The sequence below is a fragment of the Megalops cyprinoides genome, chromosome 5 (genome assembly GCF_013368585.1).
Source record: "Megalops cyprinoides isolate fMegCyp1 chromosome 5, fMegCyp1.pri, whole genome shotgun sequence".
In the NCBI taxonomy this organism is placed as follows: Eukaryota; Metazoa; Chordata; class Actinopteri; order Elopiformes; family Megalopidae; genus Megalops; species Megalops cyprinoides.
The window spans coordinates 16,217,078-16,238,263 of record NC_050587.1 but is presented as its reverse complement, the minus strand read 5'-3'; the positions used below and the strand labels follow the sequence as shown (position 1 = coordinate 16,238,263).

General features: G+C 38.9%; 1 protein-coding gene across 3 annotated transcripts; it reads left to right on the top strand.

Annotated features, from left to right (window-relative positions):
• On the top strand, positions 1 to 19,238 carry LOC118778048 (spindlin-Z). 3 transcript variants are annotated; one of them, XM_036529362.1, is made up of 6 exons: positions 1 to 120; positions 9,694 to 9,921; positions 11,657 to 11,708; positions 14,928 to 15,181; positions 17,593 to 17,826; positions 18,448 to 19,238. In XM_036529362.1, exons 2-6 carry the CDS (start codon positions 9,870 to 9,872, stop codon positions 18,645 to 18,647), a joined length of 792 nt encoding a protein of 263 aa, XP_036385255.1. In that variant the 5' UTR covers positions 1 to 120; positions 9,694 to 9,869; the 3' UTR covers positions 18,648 to 19,238. The 3 variants fall into 3 exon arrangements, with proteins under 3 accessions (XP_036385255.1, XP_036385256.1, XP_036385257.1); XM_036529363.1 differs by lacking the exon at positions 1 to 120 and adding an exon at positions 5,325 to 5,375; XM_036529364.1 differs by lacking the exon at positions 1 to 120 and adding an exon at positions 8,966 to 9,095.
• The last annotated feature ends 1,948 nt before the right edge of the window (positions 19,239 to 21,186 follow it).

Here is a 21,186-nt window from a genome sequence, read left to right as displayed (position 1 = left end):
GGGAAGGCTCGGCCGTGGAATTGGGGTTGCCTGCGCCCTGCAAACGGAGGCTGACTGAGACAGGGGAGAGCGGGAGATGAAATAAGCAACATTGGTAGCAATAACTTAACAATACAGCGGGTAAGCGACACAAAACACTGCAAATATTAGAGATATCCCGACATAGGTAGCTGCAGAGATGTGGATTGAGATGCGTGTGTGGGTAGTTCACAAAGGGGGGAATTAGGCTGGATTGCTCATTTTGTTTTCATTTGAAAATGTGTTTCTTGTCAGACAGAGTACAGTCCTTCCTTTGTTCGACTGCGCCGTTTTGCTGGTCTCTCTTCTGCGGGGTTTGTAAATAATAGTGGAGCAACATGGCTGACATTGACGCTGCTGACTGTGTAGCCAGCTTGCTAGCTAGCTTGTACTGTACTGGTTGCTGCTGCAGGCGGGAGTAGCTTTTAGCTAGCTAGCTAGCTAGCATTCTTGCATTGGATCAAATCCCGACAATGTTTTTTTTTTCCTGCACCATTTTGAAGAAGCCCCGTAATATTTTATATAGACTAGGGAAGGTAGCTGGCTATCCAGATTTTTTAGGTTAACTTTAGGAGGCGTCTGTTTGACGAGACAAGGATAATTACTTAGCAAGCTAGGTAGCTGTCTAGAGAAAGAAAATCGCAAGCTAGCTTGTTGCTAGTAGGTTAGATTGCTACTATTTTTGAGGTAGTCGGCTAGCTGTGATGGCTAGCCAGTTTGCCAGTAGCTTTCTCCTTAATTTATTATCTGTTGCAGTAAACAGATATATTGGCACAAAGATAAAAGTTGTGCTGGAACAAAGTGTTCCAGCTAGCTAGCTTCAGATGTTTTCCCCCCTTATGTTACCTTGCATGTTAATTCTTATCAAACTCTTAATGTTGTGGGATTTCCCCCTCCATCATTTTAGCTGGATGGCTAGACAGAAACAAAATCTTGTAAACGGCTAGTGCTGCATTGTTGAATGTTCTCGCCAAATTTAATTCGCATTTTAGGGGAGACCTTTTATTCACTGGATTGGTGGCGAGAGAGAGTGTGACATATTGCAGAACCAAGGTTAAATTACTGTCACCTAACCAGCCCGCTAATGTTAAATCAGATGGGAGAAACGCTTGTATCAGTAACGCAAGATAGTCAGCTAGCTAGCTATCATTAAGTGAAGCGGTGAATGTGGAGGGGGCGGGGATGCTGTTAGTTATTTTGTAGCCAACGTTAGCTAATTCATGGGTCTTTCAAACCCGTCAGAAGCACCTCTGCAGGAAAGCTACACTGCTAAATTACAGGGCAGTGTGTTGAATTTACTAACTAGCTACCAGTCTTCTGTGGTCGTGTTTATGTCTTCAAATGTATGCTGCATTCTTAGAAATACTTTAGCACACCATGATTGCCAGACACTGGGTGGCTTGCTGGAAGATACAGCTATACTGAGCTATGCGAGCGGTTTGGGTAGGTACTAGCTAGGTTAATTGCTGCAGGCATCGGAGTAATTGCTACCACTTATGTCAGTTTATAAGAATGTGCACCCATCATAACTATTTGGGTCAACAGTCTACTTTATCTACAAAACTGTATAGTTTAACATTAGCTAATATTCAGTCTGATGTTACATAAAGCATCCCTTTTCATGATGTCATGGCATGGCATGAACCGCGCTCTCCTCATAACCTTTTTAAACCACGAATACAGATGGTGCTGAGGGGTTATCACAGTATATTGAAGACAGTCTCAGAGTTGCGAATCACAGGATTAGTGTTGCTTGCATCGACCGCAGTGGTTTCATATATTACAGCCTAGCTGGAGTGTCATCTCACTTAACTATTCACTCATTAGGTGTTCACCAACTAATGAGAGCATAACTGTAATGCTGCAAATGTGTTATTAACCTCTTGTAACGTTAAATGGTCTTTTTTTGTATTTTGACAATGGAAATAATCTAATAATGTGGTAGACCCTTAAATGGAAACCATGTTCTAAAACATACCATTTTGTAATGCATCACTTATTTTGACCATATGTGAACTGGCACCAAATGTGTTTTTGAACACATTTGCTGCAATGCAAGATGAATATCAATGCCTGAAGTAAAACTGAAACAACATTGAATTAGATGTGAGCTTAATCTTTGCTCCTGCCCTAAGGATGTGCATGGACAGAAATATGGACAGTCAAATAAAAGAGAAAGCTCTTTCTCCCCCCATCTCTGAAAGTCATAGTGCATTACTACAGCAACTGTGTGTTCAGATACAGTACAATATGGACGCAGAATGTGAATGTCATTGGAATTACTTCAACTTTAAATTCTGTGGCATATGCGCACATCAAACTGCATCAAAGGGAGTTATTTACATGGACTGCTTCCTAGCCTGAAAACGTTTCTGGTCTGAACATCTGCACTCCCCATTTTAATGTCAGACAGTTTGGCAAAAAAATGATATCTGTGATCGGAATTTCTGAGAGCCTTCTCTGTCCCAATTCTTATCGAACCTTAGGTTTCCGTAGAGAAACACAGAAGAAAACTACATTGTTTTAACCTGTGATTTCACTACCCAAGGGGTTACCGGTTGTGTGGACGGTAATGTTTAGCAGTAAAAGTACAAAGTGAGATATATAAATAAGATGTATGTTGAAGTGAAATGAATACCTGGAGTAGTTGGCCTAATTGTTTTTGCTGTTATGTTTTTTTTTTTTTTTTGTTTGGCTGCTGAAAGAAGCTGTGTTGTGTAGTGGTGAGGTAGTTGCTACAGGGAAATATTACATGTGTTTCAGAAATCATGATTTGAATTTTAGTCATTTGTGTTTACATAGATGTAATTGCATACTCTTTAATCTGCACATGATGAAGAAAAGTCTCATATTAAGTCACAATACTTTGCCTTATCAGTCTCTTTGTTCATTTAGAATTTTTGTGGAACCATCTCTGAAATATTAGAAATTTGAATGGAGAGTTTCATGCAGTAAAATGTTTTTGGAAAGAGTTTTACATAATAAATTGCACAATTGTAGTGATTGAAAGGTTGGTTCTTCTTTGGAAGGTTAAACTGACAAAATAATTGTCATTTTATTTCATTTGGCATTATGAAATTGGTATTGAGTTAGACTTGATGACAGAAGAACTTTTCTAAGTTGTGTTGTGGTTTCTGTCTGGCTTATAAAAGCGTTTTAATAATTTATCTCTGGGGGTATGATGAATCTTCATTTCTTTTTTTTTTCTCAATTGTGTATGTGGGTACTTTTAGTTTTGTATCATTTGTGTCATTGTACCATTTTGCCCATCACACCCTTATCCAATGCAAGTATTATTGCTAACAAAATATAGAAGAAAATGTCTATTTTCATGCAACACAAGCATTTTACACAAGAACGAAAATGAGAGGTTTTTGACAATGGCTGCCCTGGCTAGTAGATTTCTGCGAGGTTGGCTAATGTTCTGTTACCCTAGTCCTGATTTAAAAAAAAAAAAGGACTTAGCTAATAGGCCACATTATAGTAGTTGTAATGTGTTGTAGCTAGTTATATTTTTTATATGCAATGTATCCTTGATGTTTACTATGTACTGTAGTGTTGATTTTGAACTGTATTGAGTCAATGCCTGCTGGATCTTGCAAACCACGATTGTTTAGATGCTTACATATTTATTCATTGTATTATACACAAAACAACATAGACATACAACAAATGGAAACATTGTAATTTTAATGGTGAACTACGAGAAGGAAGACAGGTAGAAGTGTGACAGCAGAACGAATTAGCCTATGGTTTGTGCGTGTCTCTTGTGGCTCCTTTGAGGACGTTTGGAACAGGTCATTCCTTTGGCCTGCTAGCAAAGCAAAACCATGACAGGACTTAATTCATCAGCAAAAGAATACATCCTCGGCTGATCGTAGCATTTGTTTCCTTTTTCAGAACAATATTGCGCCAATCAGTGCTGCTCAGAATGCCCTGGTCTGGTTGATAAACCCTTGTTGTTGTTCTCAGTTCTGCATTAAATTGCAGTAGACATCCATGCTGTTGCTAACCACAAGTTGATGACTCAGCAGACTCTTATGTCTTTCCCCTTATTGGACCATCACTTTCTGTGTCTGGATTTTTACACAAGCACATTATCCTAAGTGACGAAAGTGACTTCAGTTCAGTTTGAGAGCGGTCTCTCAGCTGAATCAATGTGTATATCTCAGAGTCGCCTTGAGCCCGAATAAATGACAAAGCAGCCTTAGATGAGGGGAGGGGCAAGGGTCAGGGCTCAGAATGATTGGCTCCAGAGTGAGAGTTCAGTAGAAAGAGGTGATGGGGTGGGAAGGAAAAACTATGTTTTGGAAAGGATCAGTTTTAGACGACAGGGAGTCGTCAAGGAAATATCTGATTAATATATTGAAGTCCAAACGGAAACCTGAGAATCCGAATGGGAAGAGAAATGCACATGCAGCACCTGCATTTAAGAGATAGGTGATAACGTAGAAAGCAATCAGGGAACCCAGAAAGGCAAAATTTAAGCACGCCTAAAGCCGAAGCTTTCTGTGCTCATCGAAAATAATCCTCGATTGGTAATATGTTGCGTTCCTCACCAAAACAATTCAAATGTTTGTTTTTTTTTCTTTTTCTTTTCAGTTGTTTACTTTAGAATGAATACCGATGTCACCAGTATAGAGCAGATGAGAAACCAATGAATGTAATATTGTGCTCTTTACTAAATAAGACAGAAAGAGCAAATCACAATTTTGAATTTTGGCTTGGATTAATAGTTAGAGTTGAGCTGATATTGCTTTCTGCTGTTACAATTTAGAATGCTTGAAATATTGGCTATGTTCGTTCACAGTATATTAGAAAATGCTGTTTCTCCAGAACTAAATTGATGTGATGAGTTAATTGCTTTAAGATACCAAGCAGGATGTAGATACATGGGATGTAGATTTATATATGATGTATAGATTTATGTTTTGTTTGGGGTGCATGTTTGTTTGTTCAAAAAGAATATTGTTCTGAAATATTAGTTGTTTGTTCTATATATTGTGGTAATTTCCCACTGAATATCATCATGGCTGTGTTTCCAGTAGGGCTGTCAAACAATTTTTAAAAAACTGATGTCATGAATCACACAGATTAAAATGATTGATTAGTCACAATTTTAAATCATTTCACAATGACACTTAAATTGAGGATGGAGACGAAAATGAAATAAGATCTAGGTAAAGGTGTTTATTTTGAAGTTAATAAGAACAAAGATCACCTACTTCTGATTTAAGTTTCTGCTTTGTAATAACACTGGGTCAGCCATTCTGAATGCTCTTTTCTGCTTCTCGTGCAATGTCTCTGTAAATGGAGTATGAAGTAATCAAGGCTCATACATATTACAGATGCCACTGGTAAGCAGAATAATTTCTAATTCAAACACAATTTTTACTTTTTCAGTTTTGCTTTCATTAGAGTAAGCTGAAAATTCATGAAAATGTGATTTGCCACAGAACAATTTGGCACCAGAACAAGATTTAAAATTTGTTTTGCATTTAATCAAACACTGAATAAAGTGAAGTAATTGTACCTGTGAAGTGATGTCAAGTGACTTTACCATAGTCTTCATTATACTGTATAATAAGTTTTGCATCCTTTGCTGCCCTCATAAAATAAAGACAAAGATGACTATGAGTCAGTTTAGCTCCATTTCCTTCTGCTGAGGCAGTTGCAGCAGCAGGTTAGCCATTCATTTACCTCTACAGTAAGAGTAAGACAAAAGCTGTTTAGAGACAGTCCTCTATAAATGTTGTATAATACTGAGCAGCTTGTAGTTTGTAACTCTTTACTTGTTAGTAGCAGCTGGGTTAGCTAGTTAAATTGTTTGAACCCCACTTGAATTGTGCCCTTCCGTCAATTCCTACATTCCAAAATAGTACTTGAATGAAATTTACCACTTCGATCGGGATACAGGAATTTAGTTTTTCTCCATATCAGCTGTATGGTTATCATATCAGGTGGCATCACAAGCTAGCTATACTTTCATGGGAATAAAATACAGTATGGACTGATACAGAGATACAGTACAGGTAACCTTGACTTTAGTCACAGAATCATCTGGAAGTTTTTTTTCACTTCCATTAGGTGTATTTCATCCTCTTCATAGGGTGAGCTTGTGCAGGAAGTCATTTTGCCAACCAACTGGCACCTGATAGTACATATGGATATAAAAATCAAATTGGGATTAATTAATTAAAATAAAAAATGTTTTTGAATCTGTAATGAGTTATCATATTCAAATGGACAGCTGTAGTTTCTCCATGTGTTAGATTGGAGATCTGTGTTACTACTTTGATGTTTAAGAAGACCTAGAAGAGGCATGTTATATAAGCAAATTTTATTTTGACTATAATTTTGCAGGAACAGTATCATCCATAATATTGGATTTTAATAGAGACGTTGAGGGTATTTCTTTTTATTCACTGAAAACTGAAAATCTACTTAGAGATTTTTCTTAAAGCTAATGTCCTTGCTATGAACTTGTGCCCTGCAATCCACAGATTTTGACAAACATTCAACTTGTTTTTGCTGAAGTATGTAAGCCTTGAACTATCAGCTTTGTCTGTTACTCAACAGATAAAAGAGCCATTGGTCCCTTGGATTATGATTGTAGTGTTCTGTAAAAATCAGTTACAGATTTGCGCAGTGTATTGGCTATGTTGGACAGTGAATGCAGCTGTGTCGAACTGCAGTAAGGAGCTTGAATTGTTGTCAGAAAGATGCAGGATCAATTCCCAGATGTGGCACTGCTGTTGTACCCTCAATCATGCTACCTTACCTAAATTGTCTTTGTAAGCGTGCAGCTCCATACTATAGGGATGCGTATAATATGTCGAGCTCCTACTGTAATGCGTAAGCTTTGTAAGTCATCCTGGAAAAGGGTGTAATAAATAATGTAGGCCTAATGAATGAATGAGTTGCAGTTTTCAAATGTAGGGAGTTTTCTCCCTCTCTTTGCAGAGTAGGCCTCCATTTCTATTGTTCACAGAGTGAATAGTGTTGTTATGTGGTGGGTCTGTTATATAACCACCTTTACTTAGCCGGCTAAATAATGTAAGGCTGATAGCCATGCCTGCGACCTAATTCTTCAGCATTCCCAGCACTGCTTAGGCTGTAAAGGGCCTGCTCAGGGGGACAGCAATTCAGCCCTCTTTGTGTTGGTTAAGAGTTTCAAGACTAGTTGACATGCATTGCCAGTTGTAGTGGAGATTTGTGCCAAGTATACCACACACTTGTTGTGTGTGAGCATATCTCAAGAGTCTCAAGACTTGGACAAATCAGTCAGATGTCAGTGGGTGACTTCATTAATGAGGAGATGTTTACATTGAATGCACTCAGTTCTCCTGTGGAGAACTGCCAAATTAATAGATAACACTGATTCTCAGTCACATTTGTTGTCTGATGTCAACCTTCTGCATAGTAATCGGAAACTGAATGTAGAATCTCGGGGGCTAATCTGCTGCTAAGGTCAGAAGAAAGTCACCAGAAGGCTGGTGTCTCCTCATTATGGTCAGAAATCAAAGGACGCTTTTCGGTTGTAACTATTGTATGTTAAACACATAGGTTTGCCAGGATCCATTTGTACATTTTTCACAACAATTGAAATAGACTTTTTTTTCCAGTCTTCCATTCATTTTTTTTCTATCGCTTGGAGTGATGGTTGCAGTGAATGAAGAGCTGCAGCCCTCATCCCCAATTCACGCTAAACTATCACTTTCCAACCTGATGGTCGTGAAAGCTTTATGTCAGTTAATGGTTTGTGCACATTAATGGCAAAAAACGGCATTTTCTTTCAGCAAAACCTTTGAGCAGAATCTCTTCATCAGGGCGTCTGGCTTGTAGATGGACAGGGAGGACAGGATTAGTTATAGAAATGTAATTTCCTGCTTTACAAAAATAAAACTGCAAAGAGAAGTCTTCAGAAATATGGAGGTTGTGCTGAAGCCTTGAATGTGACAGTTAAATTTACCAGATTTTGTTTCAGTGCATCCCTTTTTAACCACATGTCACAAAAATTCTATGCTCCCACATCATCCGTAGCTGTAAGTTGTAGCTGTTGACTGGATGGGTTTCCAAAAGAATGAATGCAAGATTTTTCTGAAGGTGAACATATGCATATGTGACCAGTTTCATGTGAAAACACAAACATGCTCCCACTTTCTATGATTTTTACAGACAGGTACCCAAAACTGTCAGCTGGTGAGGACCTGTTTTTTTCTGTCGTGTGAGGGAGCATCGATCAAGATGCAGTGCGTGAGAGCAGATGCTCGGAAGGCATCCTGATGCTACAGTAATAGCATTTTTAAACCAGTCTGGATTCAGCTGCACCCCAGCATGGCGACAGTTTCTGTCACATTTACATTACCTCCAGATGTACCTAAGCCTGTGCCAGGACCGTGCTGTGCCAGCTCGCTTTCTGATATGATATTTGAAGTAGCCAAAAACAGGCCAAGCGTTTATTGTGAAGCTGTGGAAGGAATCAGGATGTATTAATGCGCACACACACACACACCCCGCCCATTCAGTAACCATTCAGCAACAAAGTCTGTTTGTATTTTGTTTCACTGCATTACTGCAGAAAACTGGGAAAGGGGGGCATGGAATAGAAAATTAATTCAGTAACTTCTTTTCATGCTATTTCAGAGTCACACTTCAGCTTGACTAAAAATGCCAATTCCCCAACCGCATGAGAATGAGAGCTCCTTAAGAACTAGCTAGATGCCTGCAGCAGAGGCAGTTTGAGCAGCGTATAATGTATCAGCTGACATGTATGCATGGAGCGAGGTACGGTTGACCTCTGTCTGCTGGAAGATATCTGGCCTGTGGTATACCTGCAGAATGTAAAGGACAGCTTTGAGCTGATATGGCGTGGACCAGGTGCACTTGAATGTGGCCAGTGAGGATGTTGCATTATTGAGAAAAGCTCTGCTGTCTTGACAGTAAAGTCAGTCAGCCAGCCACTCGGTGCCATGATGTCTAAGTACTGTACATCGCAAGCTGAAGCATAAGGCTACTTATTGTATCAGAGTATGCGGAATGTCGTGACCAGCAAGCTACCTGCTGATGTCATCTCAGTAAGCACACCTTCACATACTGTGTGTTGCTACAATAAAGTCAAAGCTTTTTGTTACCTTTGTTAGATCCTGTAATGGTACAGTTCTGACTCAACCCTACTCATATGTCCACAGTACCTCTGCGGTATCTCTGTGAAAAAAAAAAAATATAACACATGTGCAGACTTGAACACAGCATGTGCACATAAGCATGTATGGTTTCAAATGTTTTTTGCATATTTATAAAAATCACAGATGGGTGGATATTTGTGGCCTTTAGCACACACAGAACAGATCAAAGTGATGTCCTGACACTCGTAATTCATTCAGCATTCATTTGTCTCCTTGTGGTATGCTGTCCTGTGTTTCCCATAATTTTGCACCATATAAGGAAGAAATAATGCAAAACTGATGTCCATCAGCAAAACTGTAGTCATTAGTGATGTCATAGTCAAGTCTCGTCAATACCTAGGATATAAATTATATACATGGGGTGTGACCCTTGGCAGACCATTCACTGTGAACCTGCTCTTAAAAGGTTTTTCTTGTTTGTATATCGATGTGTAATCACGTATCAGCAAAAGTGCAGCACTTTAAGGCACATGTCTGTGTTTTCCAGGACTCTGGAGTGCCACCTGGATACGAAGTGTTGTGAACATCCCTGCAAGTGCATTGACTTGCATGGTGGGGTGAGGAGACCACTCTTTCTCCTGCTGACGTGTGCTCACTGAATTTGGTAATATAGATTTTTTCACCCTAGTCTGGCAGCTTGGCTGCTCACCTAAATCCAGATGAATGAAGACCCCATTCGGGAAGACAGCGGGCCAGAGATCCAGAGCTGATGCAGGTGAGGTTCATCTGTGTGTGTGTGTGTGTGTGTGTGTGTGCGTGTGTGTAAACTAACCTACTAGCACACCTATATTACAGCCACAGATTTCCTCATCCCATGATAGTGGAAAATGCCATTCACCCTACATATTGTGTTTTTGCATAGGTTTCACCACCACATTGCCATGATGTGCTTACCACACAATGATTTTGAGAACATGGTTTCTCTGGTCAGTGTCAAAATGGAAGTATCCCTAGGATAACATAAATCTGCCTTTGACTGACCGTGTTTGAGAGTTTTTGATAGGATTGGAGTTATTTTATAAACATAAACATGATATTTCTACCTGCAAAATAAAACCATTTTCATATGGGACATGGAGTAGATACAAAGTACTGTGGTCTTTGGGACAAGTGGAGCTTAAGGTGGATATCTAATTTATTTGAGTAAACACTTCAATAACGTAATACTCGGATATGTAATATTAACAATACAATAATGCTGGAAAGATGGCTCCTGTAAAATTGGGAATTACTGCAACAGTAGCCTTCGTATGTGAGGATCAGGTTTTGTGGTTCTTGGCACATCAACTCATTTTGAGGGGTACTGTTGAGAATTCCTCCAGGGAAATTTTGCAAAATAACCTTTTCTTATCGCTGTTGTTTTTCATGCACAAAGACACAAATGGAGGCTTGTCAAGGACAGATTTTCTGCCTGCGTTTGAAAGCACCTTTTATCACAAACAATTATTCATGCACTGAGTTTGGTGGCAGGCAACTGGTGCGGGCAAGCTCAGCAGCTACATGCAGATTTCATTTTGCACTGTGACTAAATTAGTTTTAATGGAAAATGGAATTCGTGCAACTGGAGTTAATATCATTGCTGACCCCTGTTTCCGCTATTCTTTCAAATAAAGTACTGATCGATCTTGTTCAATTAAATCCCCAACCAGTATGTTTATTTTACTAATTAAACTAACGAGCAAAAAGGAATATATCTTTACCTGTATCAGCACTAACATCATGTCAACTGTACATTTCTTTCACATAGGACTAAAAGCAAATACCTGTCAAGTGACATCAAACACAGATCTGCAGTCAGTTATCAGCTCAGGCGAAGGCAGTCAATGAAAAGCCTGATTTGGATGCAAGCCAGCACAGCAGTGAAGGTTCAAGGAAACTGTGTAAAAAATGAAATTTTTATAAAACTGATCTTATACTTACTTTTTGAATGGTAAAATATTTTTAGTGAACATGAATGTCTACTGGTAGATTTTAGAGTTATTTATTTGAAATACAGAGTATCATAATTGTTACTTTGCTGAATTACAAAAGTCACCTTAAATTGTATGAACTGTTAATTATGTGAGTCCTAAGAAAGGTAATGTAAGTATTCACTGGATTACTCAAATTATCCTGGGTTACTGGTATTCTTCACCTGCTGTATAAACCTTCACATGCAACGTTGTGAAATTCAAGTTTGATTAATTTTTTATTGTTTTTTATTATACTCCAAAGCATAGTTTTAAAAAAACTGATTTGTCTTTGATGAATTACCTGTACAATGACAACACATTCACAAAAAGAGCTGATGTCACTGGTGAAATACAAAGCTTTGCTCAGATTGGTACTGTACCTTTGAAGGGGAGAGTATTTGTGTTGGGAGAGCTGTGTCTGGGTCCATAATGGAGGCTGGGTTGAAAATGTGATGACAGTGACTTGTTGTTCAAAAAGGCTTTTTTTTATTATTTTAGGGCACGCAGGTGTTTCTGCAGGTATGATGAAGAAAACGAAAAATTCCCACAAGTAAGTATTGGCATTGGCATTTAAGTATTTTTTCCCTTTTAGACTTGTAGACTACTGTGTGTGCTTCTGGGAATTCGAAGTTGACAAGCATGTAATTGTACAGTATACCTAAATGAACCCTTTGCAGATGTGATATTGCTCTCGTATGTAAATATTTTTGTTATTGATTGTGTGTAGTTTGGTTAACGCTCTCATGTTTTGATGAAACTATATAATAATTTTAGCAGTGGTACTGTAATATGTTGAGTGGCTGTCAGGATGATGATCTGTTATATATACACATTTTCAAGATGGGACAAGTCTGCTGGAAATGTTGGGTGTATGTGTACCTGTTTTAAAATGAACAGTAATTTTGTCAAAATGGCAGTAGCTGAATGTAAGCTTGGGAAATTTCAGTTAATCATTCAAAAATTAAACAACTACATAAAATTCCAGCAAAACATCCTTGGATGATTAAGTGATTACTGTTGTCATTTGTGTTGGAAAGTTGAAAAGTAAGGGCTTTTGTTGTGTGCATTTGCTGGATTATCGTTGCAGCGGCATTCATAAAGGTAACGATGCCTCTTTTCATATGTAGCACTTCCATTCCAGTTGTATCCTTTCTTTCCAGACAGTCTAATATGATGTAGGTTTCTTGCTTTGACAAAAAAAATGTTGCATCGAATGGTGGTTATAACTAGGAAGTTAACTATCTCTTGGGTGAGTTGACCTAAATACTTGCAAAGACGGTGAGACCATGAAACGGTAACGTCGCACGTCTTCCTTAACAGACGCTCCTCCAGATCAGCCTACAGATAAACAGCAGCGCGGACACCAGAGCTGTGCGCTGCACAACCAGAACAGTCTCATTGTAGGAAACAATAAACTCGCTGTCACTCACAAGTAAAGCAGTGGTGAAGGGGATGCCATAAAATGGGCCAATGATAAAAGTGCTGTAACAGCAAAAAAAATCTCAAAATGCATCAGTAATTAAAAGCAGCTGTACAGTGACAGCAGTTGTTCTTTTATGTCTTTACTGGTTTGACCAGTTACTGTAACTGCAGTCCAAATCCCTACTTCCTGGAACTGTGACAGATGTTTACCCATTTATCCCTGTAGTAACCAGCATTATTGTGGACGTGTATAGATGTTGGCAACCATGAGTAAAGGGTGCACATTTTGACGTAGATAAACACAGTAATTACCAAAGTCAAACCTTAAAATGACGAAGAAAAAGACAGGATTAGAGGAGCATATTCATGAGGTCAGGCTCCACTGTAATGTCAGCAGCAATCTTATTGACAGAGCAACTGGAGGAATGGAGGGAGTTAAATGCAAAACCAGCACTTGTGCTCAGTGCCCTGGGAATATCAATTATTCATTTAAAAGCATTTGTTAATACAACCTGGATATGACCTGGTGTCAGATGGCATGCCTTTTGTAGTTGCAGAAGACGTATAGCTGTATATATTACAATCACGCAACAGTTCCCTCACTGCCTGCATAATGTTGATAGAAGACAATGTCCAGCTGGTTTTGAACTTGTCATTCTAATTTGATATTAAAGCATCTGGTGACCTTTCAGAAGTATGAAGTAATGGCTTCCTTCGGGCTTCACTCTTGAAAGTTACACTTTCCTAGTTTTACAGAACAGGCTAATTTGGCCACCTATGATAATTTTACAAACCTGCTCCAAAGCTCAATAATTAAAAAATGTGTCTTAAAAAGGCTTCAAGGATGTGAATCGCATTTTTTCTTTCAGATATTTAAGCGTAAACCATTTATTATTATTTGGATGTAAATGTTCTCCTTTATAATTGTAAATTAAGACTTACTTGGTATAATCCTCAGTTTAACAACTGTTGATTACTAATGTCAATTGGAACATTCAGAGAATACAACTGAAGCATGACACATTTTTTAATGTGTACTAACATATCAAATCCAAATGAACTATGCATCTTTGTTTAGCAAACACTGGTAAGTGCTAATTAATTGTAAATATTGACTGAGAGCTGGCATTCTGTTTATTTAAAATAGGACTTTTTTTGCAGTGTTCAATTTCCACCAGCAGCCTTTCTCAGATGTAATTTTTCTATCCATTCATTCTGATTGGATGATGTGAGGTAATCACATTTCCTGCCTACTGTCAAGGCAGTAAAAACCCAAATAAGAGGGTGTAGAAATTTATTGTGCTGTGCAGTGTTCTCATGTTCAGTTGATTAAAAAATAGATTATTATTTATAGATCTGCTTTATGTATTCGTTCCTTCATCGCAGAAAAGTAATGAAGCATGGTCAGGTTGCCCTGTGTAGACCCTCTGACACACCCATATTTGGATGGCTGGATATAAATGTCCCAAGTGAAACAGAATTCACCGTAAATGGATGAAATAAAATACAGTGAAATTTATGCACCCTGGCTTAATAATACACACAAATATTAAGCTCTGAATAACTTAGCTTGCGCTTACTGATTGCCTGACCTCAAACTGTTACAAGATTGTAGGGAAATTTGTGGAAGTTTGCATTTTTTATCATTTATCATTTTTTTATGAATTAGTTTGATCCTTCCATTGTAATTCCATTGTAATTTAACACCAGAGCTGAATGACAGGTGAGTGAGGACACTTGAGATCTCTTCACCCGAAACAACATCTTAGCAACTCAGAGGTGCAAAAGAGATCAGTGTGCTGGGCAAGATGTGACTGTACAGTAATCCGACAAATTTAGTGAGAAAATTTTAAAGATTTTTTTTTAATCAACATATTTTAGTGCAGCAGTTCCTTAGTGTAGAAATGGTTGTTTCATGCAAAAATGCTAAATAATCTGTGTGCCAAGGCTGTGAGAGCATATTGAAAATGGATGTTTAGACAATAATTTATGATAATCGATGTGGAAAACGGAGACTTTTGTCAGAAAGACTGTGACTATGATATTGATTAGAAATTGATTCAGATTCCATTGTTGATTCACAGCTTGATATTTTGAATTTTTTTATTTGCTTTATAGATGACCTTGTCCTGCGTTACTTGCAGAGCTTGCATTTGACACACTATCCATTTATACAGCTGCATATTTACTGAGGCAGCTCAGGCTAACCACAGAGCCCCACTCAGGATTCAAATCCACACTGTGGCGATAAGTCCGGGCCACTCTGTCATACTGCTGCCGTACTGCTCGTTTTCTTCAGGGCTTTGTCTGGCACGGTCCCTCTGATTGTTCGTCTGAACCCTCGCAGGAAGCACAAGACCAATGTGGGCCCCAGCAAGCCTGTCTCCCAGCCCAGACGGAACATCGTGGGCTGCAGGATACAGCACAACTGGAAGGAGGGGAGCGGCCCCGCCACGCAGTGGAAGGGCACGGTCCTGGACCAGGTGCCCGTCAACCCCTCGCTCTACCTGATCAAGTACGACGGCTTCGACTGCGTCTACGGGCTGGAGCTCCACAAAGACGACCGGGTGCAGGGGCTCGAGGTCCTGCCCGACAGAATCGGTGAGCGCTTCTCTGCGCTGTCGCAGAGGTCGCCAGGCAGCGATTCTGACCCGCAGAGAAAGGCAAACGTTTGATAAACAGAACCGGAAATGACATGTGTGTGATGACCGTTTTTGTGCGAGTTCAGAGCTTCACTGATTTATTCCCAGCAAGCTTTGTTGTTGTAGGCTAGCACAGGGGATGCTTTGGCTTTTTTTGTGGATTTTGCTATGAGTCGGTGACATGTCAGGCAAGTCAGGTGATAAAACTCAAAATGGCGGGGATGCTTCTGACGCTGTTTGTTATATATTTATTTTTAAATGGTGAGATGATCAATACATATGAAAATAGAATAAATACATACTTAAACAGTGATCGGGACTCCAAAAAGAATGTTATTGATTGTCTGTTTCTATAACTGACTGTAACTGTTTCTCTGGCATCCCTCTAATTGGGTTCTGCGATTCTAAAAGGAAAGAATAAAGGCTGTAGGTAAAAAAAATAGTCCATGTCCACCTCAGCAGAGAGCCTGGGCTGCCTGTGCTGGTCACAGTGGGAAAAGAATGGATATGTCCCAAAAAGAAAGACAAAACAGGAAACGAGGAACATTTCACATTCCCTTGTCTGTGTTGGCATTTCTTTTATGATCAGAAGCATGTATGGATCCTTTCAAAAACACTCATTTTCCTGTGAATCATAGCTGTAATTCGTGGGAGAAGGATCTCATGATGAAACATTATGACTTAAGCTGTAATTATGAGAAAACCCTTAATTATTATGACAGTTGAAACCTGTTCAAAGGAGGTTCTCTGGTCCTTGTGTTGGTTACCAGTGCTGGTAAGTGTATTACTGAACATAATGACACAGAAATTGTATTTTTCCTTTTTGTGCCAGAAATTGGCCTCTTTATAGTGGGTTGTTTCCTCCATTTCCCTTCTTTGAGCCCCAGAATGATTTTTTCTTGCTAGTTAAAGGGAGCATCATTATCCTGTAACACGCCCACTCAGAAACCCCACCTCTAGTGAGAGAATGACAGTTTGCCTGTCAGTCTGTGGGAGAAAGTTAAATAGGAATAGCAGTCAAGTGGAGGCAATATCAATTCCAATTTGTCCTTTCCTTATTTTGATTTTCTGTTCTGCTTTTGTCTTTTTTGCATTTTGCCATTTCTTTTCCTCATTTTGCATTCTTTTTTTCATTTCCCACTCCTATATCGGAAGTTACATGATGGGAAAATGCTTTGGCATTTATGAAAATACACTATTTTGATAGCAAGCATGGCCAATGTCCCACAACAGATAATGCTTTCCCTCTGGCAATATCCTTCACTCAAAGATCCAAGATAACTTTGGTTACTGTTTTTATTACTGTTATTGTCATTTTATTTTTCTGCTGCTTTATGTTTTTGTCAACTTCTGATAATAGTGAGGGAAAAAAATAAATATGCAGTTTATTTCTTTGTGATTTTGATTTTAGCTATGTTGGCAAATCTTTTCATCAGTTTTCAACCAGTGATGATTTTCGCCAGGCACTGAAATGCAGAGTCACATATGGTGGCTAATTTTTACAGTGTTTTCATGAATCCAGGTTTAGCTGTCACTTCTTTGTTATAGAAGGCCTTTTGAGTCCTATGTAGTTGTTGCCTGGAGCTGCTGTGGTCTTAAGTCGCACTCGGACGTCAAACCCACACTCATGTCTGGTGTCTGAAGCTGTAGTCACGTCAGCTATCAGGATTGCAAATGAGGATGCCGGCTTGTTTCAAATTAGAAACACATTCTGCTACAGTGGGTGCATAGTCCTCGTCAGCGGCACAGCACCATCTTTGTAACATGGTAGGAAGCTGCTCCATTTGTGAAACTCACAGTGACTGTGAGAATGACGGGGTCTGTGAGCATGACAATTTGTGGGAATGACGTCTTTATGGGCTTACTTTCTCTGCCTTCATTGACATTGTTTCCACCTCCTCAGCACAGGAGAAGTGGATACATTTGCAAAATGTTGATTGGTTTAAGTGGATTGAAAATGGTAGACATTAAAGACATATTAAATGCAATCTGTATTTGCCCTTCAGTCCACCCTTGACTGATTGTCATAGGGGTTTTAGTTCACTAAAACCCTAAAACTCTTCAGCAGTGAATACAAGTAATAGTTTTTTGTACCCCTTGTGATTTTTAAAATTGTCTGTTTATTCTGATGCAGTGTTGGAATAGAGTAAATATCCTGAACTGGTAATATTCTTGTTTGTATAACAACAAATGGCCTAATAATTTTGTGAGGTAAATTGGCCGTTTTGTAAGAAATGTGAGAAATTGCCTTAGTGTGGTGTGCGCCTATCGCGGTAACACTTCATTCATTTAGAAAATTTGTCCAGATAGTAGTAGGTCATTTGAAATATCGAGTGCCGCAGCTTAATGAGATGCGCTCCTGTGTTGCAGCCTCTTCTCGGATCAGTGACGCCCACCTGGCAGACACCATGATCGGCAAGGCCGTGGAGCACATGTTCGAGACGGAGGACGGATCCAAGGACGAATGGAGGGGGATGGTCCTGGCACGGGCTCCCATTATGAACACATGGTTTTATATCACTTACGAGAAGGATCCCGTTTTATACATGTATCAGCTCCTAGACGATTACAAAGAGGGCGACCTTCGGATAATGCCTGATTCAAGTGAGTGCTCGGTAACAATAGCCCGCCCATTACTGCATGCCTCTGTCTTAATGTGATCGTCTTGTGTTTCGGTTCTGTTTGTGGAGATTATGCAGGGCTTGGCATACTGAAATGTTCATTGCATTTAATAAAATCACTCAGTTTTATAATTCATTATAGAGGTTATTTAAAATTCCCTCTTGATGTTACAGAGCACTAGAAAATATTTCAGTGCTCTGATATGGTTTTAAAGAAAATGGATAAGCATCAAGTGTTCCTAAAGCATCAGGGGTTCCTAAATTGTAATGAATCCAAAAATTCTCATCCGGTGCAAAGTTTAAATGTGGCCATTGCAAAGAAGTCTCCACCCTGAACATCTCTTTCAGAAGTTTGATGTTGGAAGACCTTAAGTCAAATGAGTATCCTCAGACCTAGCAGAGTCCTGAATATTGATAAGGGTCCTATGGGTTTAAGCCTCAGTTGGAACCTTCCTGCAGCTCCCTAGAGGGAAGATGCCAAGGCTCTGACTCTCACAACTGAAAATAATGAAAGCCCTGTAAACATCATGTTTCTCCCACCCAAAAAACATGAATTCCTTCAGCCAGTTTAGCTGTAGTAGCAATGACGATCCTGTCTTTGCAGATGACTCGCCCCCCGCGGAGCGCGAACCGGGAGAGGTGGTGGACAGCCTGGTGGGAAAGCAAGTGGAGTATGCCAAAGAAGACGGCTCCAAAAGAACTGGCATGGTCATCCATCAGGTCGAGGCCAAACCATCCGTGTATTTCATCAAGTTCGACGACGACTTCCACATCTACGTCTACGATTTGGTAAAAACGTCCTAGGTGCGTTGATATCCGAGGATTGGAGGAAAAAGAAAGAAAAATAAAAAAGTCAAAAAAAAATAAATAAATAAAATAAAATAAGCAACAGACTTTGCCAAATCTTCTGAACGTTGTTGCTCTAGACAACTTGAGACAAGATGGATATTTGCTTCGCAGGCTCTCACTGAAGCCCGTGGTTTCCTGGAGCCCTCGGACACCACTAGCAAAGGGCATGTGTTCATTATTTCCAGAAGAAGGGAGAGCTCTGCACAACTTGATATTAAACACATTTTGCAAGAAATATTACCAGGAGGATGCAATTCTAAAGATCCTGACCCCCCCAAGGGAAATCTGAAGGATTTATCACATCTTTCACTGACAAAAGAATTAAGATTAAGGGTTATGCACATTGCAAGTAGTACTATGCATTGTTTGGAGTGTGCAAATCCCTTAAGGAATGCAACCTTGTTTTGGAAAAGCAAATCAAGCAAGTCATATTTTTTATTGATTTCATAACTTCTTTTTTTTAATGTTTTGCTATCTTTATTTTTTTTTGTTGAGGGAGGAGAGAATTGTTTCATATGTTGTCACGAAAAGGATCATGCTAATTTGTTTACTTACATATGTGCTTAAATGACTGACAGAATTTAATGTAGATGCTTGTTTACAGCAGTTGGATCTTTAGCACTAATTATAATTTGGGTTTTTAGGAAAACAGTTGTCTTTTTCTTTTAAGGTATGAATATTATTTTGATGCATTTCAACGTAATATCCAAAATAGAACATCAGCACTGTCTAAAATAATTAGCTATATTTGGTTTTTATGTGATTGAATCCTGTGGCATTTCTTCAGTAAATCCCTCAACCTGTTTGAGCTGCTTAATATTATTATTATTATTATTTTTATTATTACTGTATAAGTTCACATTTTATTTTGATCGCCTGAACATTAAAATAATTATCTTTTGTTAAATAACTTTTTTTTTAACATTAGAAGGCTTTTGTTTAATATTTGTGTATCCTCGTAAGGTATGTAGTCATGAAACTTTTGTCAAGGGAACGATCAGTGAATTATCCTTGCTCTCAACAGAGGTCACCAGTTGACCCTTTTTGCAAATTACCACCATATGCTTTTGGTTACAAGGCTGCATACCTGAAAGAATATCCTCACTTACACAAGCAGCATTGGGAAGTGCAGACAGTATTTCAGAAGTGCAAACAACAAAAATGTTCAGTGTGCATCCTCATTTTTCTTTTTTATTGTTATTATTCTTTGTTCCAGTGCAACTAGAATATGCAGTGGGGCAAACATTTTGTTTTTAAGGAATTCTTAAAAGGCTTTGAAAGATTCCATGTTGTTTTCTTTCAGTTCAGGTCCTCCATTTTGCCTGTTTAAATTTGAGCCTACGAGCACGTGCCTCATTAAACCAGAGAATGGTATTCAATATTAGAAGAGAGCAATAGATTTTCTTTGCACCCCCCTGTCGCAATGATATGTACCACGGCCAAAATGGGTAACAGGAGGCTTCTTAAGAATGTTACAGCGGCTTTCAGATTATCATAAAACACTAAGAATCCCAGATAGAAATTCTTTGTGAATTTAACTGACAGTGTTCCTGTGAATTCAGCCTCCACGCACCTCATTATTTCTTTCCTGTTTCTCGGTGATGCAAAAGTAGTGTTTCCGTGCAAGTGTACATCTTGAGCCTCTGAAGATGGTGGACAGTACACAACAGTATCTCAATACCGAATATCAGTAACAGCTGAATTATCAGCTTTAATCGTGCTTTTTAGCATAAAGATGGAGGCCTGGACTATCAGGCAGCTGTAACTTAATTTGCCGAGTGTTGCAATATATCGTATTAACAGTGATTTTTTTTTTTTTTTTTTTAATGGAGGAGGAGTGGATCATTGCAGTCTCCATAACCTAAATCACTTTATGCTAATGTGTGTGTAATAGAAGGAAGGTTCAGATAAAACACCATTGTAAGCACTCCTTTTCTCTAATGGAGGGCTACTCCTTATTGCCTGATACAGTTGAATCCCTATAATTGCATATTAGATAATTGCATATTCTGCATTTACTGCATAGTATGTTGGTGGTCCCATTTTAATTTCACTGACTCATCTTACTCCTGTTATGTGCAAACTCTGGATAAATGCATAAACCTTAACAATGCATGCACAGCAGGGTTCAGCTGCAGTACCTGTGTTTATTTCATAAATGGACGACTTGGTCTACCCATCTTTCTGAGGTTCAAGTTTCAGAGCTATACTATATGCACACATCTCACCTTTGTAACTAAATGCAAGTGCCCCATTACACAGGGTTCTGTCTTATTCTAAACTGTCAAGAGGCTTGCGATCTTGCAAGAAACCTCCAGAAAAGACGTGTGTAAGATTTATTGGCCTTTCACATTTACCTACTGTAGTGTTGTACTGTGTTTGATGTCAGTTCCATGTTGGACGTTTTATACAACAGCAGACCATTCTTTTTGCATGAGTAGACAATTTAGAGCAGTTAATGTAAGTTAGTGTGAGTTGCATGTGATGTCTTCTG